The 7,069-nt window shown below is 56.0% G+C and overlaps 1 protein-coding gene across 1 annotated transcript in view; it reads right to left on the reverse strand.

The window, feature by feature from the left end:
- Nucleotides 1-4,802, reverse strand: part of CDHR4 (cadherin related family member 4) — a 28,169-nt gene extending 23,367 nt beyond the window's left edge. Inside the window, exon 1 of the mRNA XM_044273358.1 lies at nt 4,589-4,802. Within this exon, the coding sequence (XP_044129293.1) occupies nt 4,589-4,655 (67 nt within the window). The 5' untranslated portion in view covers nt 4,656-4,802. The remainder of the gene's footprint in view (nt 1-4,588) is intronic.
- Between the last annotated feature and the right edge of the window lie 2,267 nt (nt 4,803-7,069).

Consider the following 7,069-nt stretch of genomic DNA (forward strand, 5'->3'; position numbering starts at 1 on the left):
TGCGGTCACACGGCTTCTCTCCGCGCCCGGACATGTGGTGGAATAATACTTCACGACTTCCAGAATATAAGCACTACCGCCATATAGTGCCACAACATTACTACCGCCACATACTGCCCCAATACTACTACATAGAGCCCACAGCACACCGCCACATACTGCCCCAATACTACTACATAGAGCCCACAGCACACCGCCACATACTGCCCCAATACTACTACATAGAGCCCACAGCACACCGCCACATACTGCCCCAATACTACTACATAGAGCCCACAGCACACCGACACATACTGCACCAATACTACTACATAGAGCCCACAGCACACCGCCACATACTGCCCCAATACTACTACATAGAGCCCACAGCACACCGCCACATACTGCCCCAATACTACTACATAGAGCCCACAGCACACCGACACATACTGCACCAATACTACTACATAGAGCGCACAGCACACCGACACATACTGCCCCAATACTACTACATAGAGCCCACAGCACACCGCCACATACTGCCCAACTACTACTACATACAGCCCACAGCACACCGACACATAATGCCCCAACACTACTACATAGAGCCCACAGCACACCGCCACATACTGCCCCAATACTACTACATAGAGCCCACAGCACACCGCCACATACTGCCCCAATACTACTACATAGAGCCCACAGCACACCGCCACATACTGCCCCAATACTACTACATAGAGCCCACAGCACACCGCCACATACTGCCGACAATACTACTACATAGAGCCCACAAGAAACAGCCACATACTGTCAACAATACTACAAACTACAGCACACCGCCACATACTGCCCCAATACTACTACATAGAGCCCACAGCACACCGCCACATACTGCCCCAATACTACTACATAGAGCCCACAGCACACCGCCACATACTGCCCCAATACTACTACATAGAGCCCACAGCACACCGCCACATACTGCCCCAATACTACTACATAGAGCCCACAGCACACCGCCACATACTGCCCCAATACTACTACATAGAGCCCACAGCACACCGCCACATACTGCCCCAATACTACTACATAGAGCCCACAGCACACCGCCACATACTGCCCCAATACTACTACATAGAGCCCACAGCACACCGCCACATACTGCCCCAATACTACTACATACAGCACACCGCCACATACTGCCCCAATACTACTACATAGAGCCCACAGCACACCGCCACATACTGCCCCAATACTACTACATAGAGCCCACAGCACACCGCCACATACTGCCCCAATACTACTACATAGAGCCCACAGTACACTCCCACATACTGCCCCAATACTACTACATACAGCCCACAGCACACCGCCACATACTGCCCCAATACTACTACATAGAGCGCACAGCACACCGACACATACTGCCCCAATACTACTACATAGAGCCCATGCACACCGCCACATACTGCCTAAATACTACTACATACAGCCCACAGCACACCGCCACATACTGCCCCAATACTACTACATAGAGCCCACAGCACACCGCCACATACTGCCTAAATACTACTACATAGAGCCCACAGCACACCGCCACATACTGCCCCAATACTACTACATAGAGCCCACAGCACACCGCCACATACTGCCCCAATACTACTACATAGAGCCCACAGCACACCGCCACATACTGCCTAAATACTACTACATAGAGCCCACAGCACACCGCCACATACTGCCCCAATACTACTACATAGAGCCCACAGCACACCGCCACATACTGCCCCAATACTACTACATAGAGCCCACAGCACACCGACACATACTGCACCAATACTACTACATAGAGCGCACAGCACACCGACACATACTGCCCCAATACTACTACATAGAGCCCACAGCACACCGCCACATACTGCCCAACTACTACTACATACAGCCCACAGCACACCGACACATAATGCCCCAACACTACTACATAGAGCCCACAGCACACCGCCACATACTGCCCCAATACTACTACATAGAGCCCACAGCACACCGCCACATAATGCCCCAATACTACTACATAGAGCCCACAGCACACTCCCACATACTGTCCAAATACTACTACATACAGCCCACAGCACACCGCCACATACTGCCTAAATACTACTACATAGAGCCCACAGCACACTCCCACATACTGCCCCAATACTACTACATACAGCCCACAGCACACCGCCACATACTGCCTAAATACTACTACATAGAGCCCACAGCACACCGCCACATACTGCCTAAATACTACTACATAGAGCCCACAGCACACCGCTACATACTGCCTAAATACTACTACATAGAGCCCACAGCACACCGCCACATACTGCCTAAATACTACTACATAGAGCCCACAGTACACTCCCACATACTGCCCCAATACTACTACATACAGCCCACAGCACACCGCCACATACTGCCCCAATACTACTACATAGAGCCCACAGCACACCGCCACATACTGCCCCAATACTACTACATACAGCCCACAGCACACCGCCACATACTGCCCCAATACTACTACATAGAGCCCACAGCACACCGCCACATACTGCCTAAATACTACTACATAGAGCCCACAGCACACCGCCACATACTGCCCCAATACTACTACATAGAGCCCACAGCACACCGCCACATACTGCCCCAATACTACTACATACAGCCCACAGCACACCGCCACATACTGCCCCAATACTACTACATAGAGCCCACAGCACACCGCCACATACTGCCCAAATACTACTACATAGAGCTCATAGCACACCGCCACATACTGCCCAAATACTACTACATAGAGCCCACAGCACACCGCCACATACTGCCCCAATACTACTACATAGAGCCCACAGCACACCGCCACATACTGCCCCAATACTACTACATAGAGCCCACAGCACACTGCCACATACTGCCCAACTACTACTACATAGAGCCCACAGCACACCGCCACATACTGCCCCAATACTACTACATAGAGCCCACAGCACACCGCGACATACTGCCCCAATACTACTACATAGAGCCCACAGCACACCGCGACATACTGCCCCAATACTACTACATAGAGCCCACAGCACACCGCCACATACTGCCCCAATACTACTACATAGAGCCCACAGCACACCGCCACATACTGCCAACAATACTACTACATACAGCCCACGGCACACCGCCACATACTGCCCCAATACTACTACATACAGCCCACAGCACACCGCCACATACTGCCCCAATACTACTACATAGAGCCCACAGCACACCGCCACATACTGCCCCAATACTACTACATAGAGCCCACAGTACACTCCCACATACTGCCCCAATACTACTACATAGAGCCCACAGCACACTCCCACATACTGCCCCAATACTACTACATACAGCCCACAGCACACCGCCACATACTGCCCCAATACTACTACATAGAGCCCACAGCACACCGCCACATACTGCCTAAATACTACTACATAGAGCCCACAGCACACCGCCACATACTGCCCCAATACTACTACATAGAGCCCACAGCACACCGCCACATACTGCCCCAATACTACTACATACAGCCCACAGCACACCGCCACATACTGCCCCAATACTACTACATACAGCCCACAGCACACCGCCACATACTGCCCCAATACTACTACATAGAGCCCACAGCACACCGCCACATACTGCCCCAATACTACTACATAGAGCCCACAGTACACTCCCACATACTGCCCCAATACTACTACATACAGCCCACAGCACACCGCCACATACTGCCTAAATACTACTACATACAGCCCACAGCACACTCCCACATACTGCCCCAATACTACTACATACAGCCCACAGCACACCGCCACATACTGCCTAAATACTACTACATACAGCCCACAGCACACCGCCACATACTGCCCAAATACTACTACATAGAGCCCACAGCACACCGCCACATACTGCCGACAATACTACTACATAGAGCCCACAGCACACCGCCACATACTGCCTAAATACTACTACATAGAGCCCACAGCACACCGCCACATACTGCCCAAATACTACTACATAGAGCCCACAGCACACCGACACATACTGCCCAAATACTACTACATAGAGCCCACAGCACACCGCCACATACTGCCGACAATACTACTAAATACAGCCCACAGCATACTTCCACATACTACCTAAATACTACTAACTAGAGCCCACTGTACATTGCTATATACTGCTGAAAATACTGCAAGAGAGCCCACAGCACACCGCCATATAGTGTCAATAATACTACTAAATACAGCCCACAGCAGGAAGCACAGTACCACTTCCCCAGCCTCCTATGCTGTTATGGAGGACACACAGTACTATTTCCCCAGCCTTCTATGTAGGACACACAGTACTACTTCCCCAGCCTCCTATGTAGGACACACAGTACTACTTCCCCAGCCTCCTATGTAGGACACACAGTACTACTTCCCCAGCCTCCTAAACGGTTCTGGGGAACGCACAGTACTACTTCCCCAGCCTCCTATGTAGGACGCACAGTACTACTTCCCCGGCCCCGTGGGACTCTTACCCTGTCCATGGACGGAGCAGATGAAGCAGAGGGCCGCGAGGTGCAGCACCAGGGGTACAGGCCCCATGATTTTCTGGTGTCCCCCTCTGACAGGTTCACCTGATGAGGGTGATTACTGTGGCACTCCTGATGGGGATAGTAGTGACTGCAGGTAACTAACAACACTCGGCTCTGCTCAGTCTGTTGTCCTGGGAACTCCAGAGGGTAAACACAGGAGGGGCAGGGAGCGGCCTCCTGTCTCCTGCCCCTGCCCCCAACCTGCAGGAGCTCACCTGTGGAGGCCGGAGACGCCCTGGGGGCACAGCGCAAATCCGAGGGGTCTGGAGGGGGACAGAGGGGTCTGGAGGAGGACAGAGGGGTCTAGAGGGAAGACAGAGGAGTCTGAAGGGGGGCAGAGGAGTCTGGAGGGGGACAGAGGGGGACAGAGGGGTCTGGAGGGTGGACGGAGGGGGACAGAGGGGTCTGGAGGGAGGACAGAGGGGTAAGGAGGGAGGACAGAGGGGTAAGGAGGGAGGATAGAGGGGTCTGGAGGGGGACAGAGGGGTCTGGAGGGAGGACAGAGGGGTCTGGAGGGAGGACAGAGGGTCTAGAGGGTGGACGGAGGGAGGACAGAGGGGTCTGGAGGGAGGACAGAGGGGTCTGGAGGGAGGACAGAGGGGTCTGGAGGGAGGACAGAGGGGTCTGCAGGGAGGACAGAGGGGTCTGCAGGGAGGACAGAGGGGTCTGCAGGGAGGACAGAGGGGTCTGGAGGGAGGACAGAGGGGTCTGGAGGAGGACAGAGGGGTAAGGAGGGAGGACAGAGGGGTAAGGAGGGAGGACAGAGGGGTAAGGAGGGAGGACAGAGGGGTCTGGAGGGAGGACAGAGGGGTCTGGAGGGAGGACAGAGGGGTAAGGAGGGAGGACAGAGGGGTCTGGAGGGAGGACAGAGGGGTCTGGAGGGAGGACAGAGGGGTCTGGAGGGAGGACAGAGGGGTCTGGAGGGAGGACAGAGGGGTCTGCAGGGAGGACAGAGGGGTCTGCAGGGAGGACAGAGGGGTCTGGAGGGAGGACAGAGGGGTAAGGAGGGAGGACAGAGGGGTAAGGAGGGAGGACAGAGGGGTCTGGAGGGAGGACAGAGGGGTCTGGAGGGAGGACAGAGGGGTAAGGAGGGAGGACAGAGGGGTCTGCAGGGAGGACAGAGGGGTCTGGAGGGAGGACAGAGGGGTCTGGAGGGAGGACAGAGGGGTAAGGAGGGAGGACAGAGGGGTCTGGAGGGAGGACAGAGGGGTCTGGAGGGAGGACAGAGGGTCTGGAGGGAGGACAGAGGGGTCTGGAGGAGGATAGAGGGGTCTGGAGGGAGGACAGAGGGGTCTGGAGGGAGGACAGAGGGGTCTGGAGGGAGGACAGAGGGGTCTGGAGGGAGGACAGAGGGGTCTGGAGGGAGGACAGAGGGGTCTGGAGGGGGGACAGAGGGGTCTGGAGGGAGGATAGAGGGGTCTGGAGGGAGGACAGAGGGGTCTGGAGGAGGACAGAGGGGTCTGGAGGGAGGACAGAGGGGTCTGGAGGGAGGACAGAGGGGTCTGGAGGGAGGACAGAGGGGTCTGGAGGGAGGACAGAGGGGTCTGGAGGGAGGACAGAGGGGTCTGCAGGGAGGACAGAGGGGTCTGCAGGGAGGACAGAGGGGTCTGGAGGGAGGACAGAGGGGTCTGGAGGGAGGACAGAGGGGTCTGGAGGAGGACAGAGGGGTCTGGAGGGAGGACAGAGGGGTCTGGAGGGAGGACAGAGGGGTCTGGAGGGAGGACAGAGGGGTCTGGAAGGAGGACAGAGGGGTAAGGAGGGAGGACAGAGGGGTCTGGAGGGAGGACAGAGGGGTCTGGAGGGGGACAAAGGGTCTGGAGGGAGGATAGAGGGGTCTGGAGGGAGGACAGAGGGGTCTGGAGGGAAGACAGAGGGGTCTGGAGAGAGGATAGAGGGGTCTGGAGGGGGGACAGAGGGGTCTGGAGGGAGGACAGAGGGGTCTGGAGGGAGGACAGAGGGGTCTGGAGGGAGGACAGAGGGGTCTGGAAGGAGGACAGAGGGGTAAGGAGGGAGGACAGAGGGGTCTGGAGGGAGGACAGAGGGGTCTGGAGGGGGACAAAGGGTCTGGAGGGAGGATAGAGGGGTCTGGAGGGAGGACAGAGGGGTCTGGAGGGAGGACAGAGGGGTCTGGAGGGAGGACAGAGGGGTCTGGAGGGGGACAAAGGGTCTGGAGGGAGGATAGAGGGGTCTGGAGGGAGGACAGAGGGGTCTGGAGGGAGGACAGAGGGGTCTGGAGAGAGGACAGAGGGGTCTGCAGGGAGGACAGAGGGGTCTGCAGGGAGGACAGAGGGGTCTGGAGGGAGGACAGAGGGGTCTGGAGGGAGGACAGAGGGGTCTGGAGGAGGACAGAGGAGTCTGGAGGGAGGACAGAGGGGTCTGGAGGGAGGACAGAGGGGTCTGGAGGAGGACAGAGGGGTCTGGAGG

This window comes from Bufo gargarizans, unplaced genomic scaffold (genome assembly GCF_014858855.1).
Source record: "Bufo gargarizans isolate SCDJY-AF-19 unplaced genomic scaffold, ASM1485885v1 fragScaff_scaffold_587_pilon, whole genome shotgun sequence".
Lineage (NCBI taxonomy): Eukaryota > Metazoa > Chordata > Amphibia > Anura > Bufonidae > Bufo > Bufo gargarizans.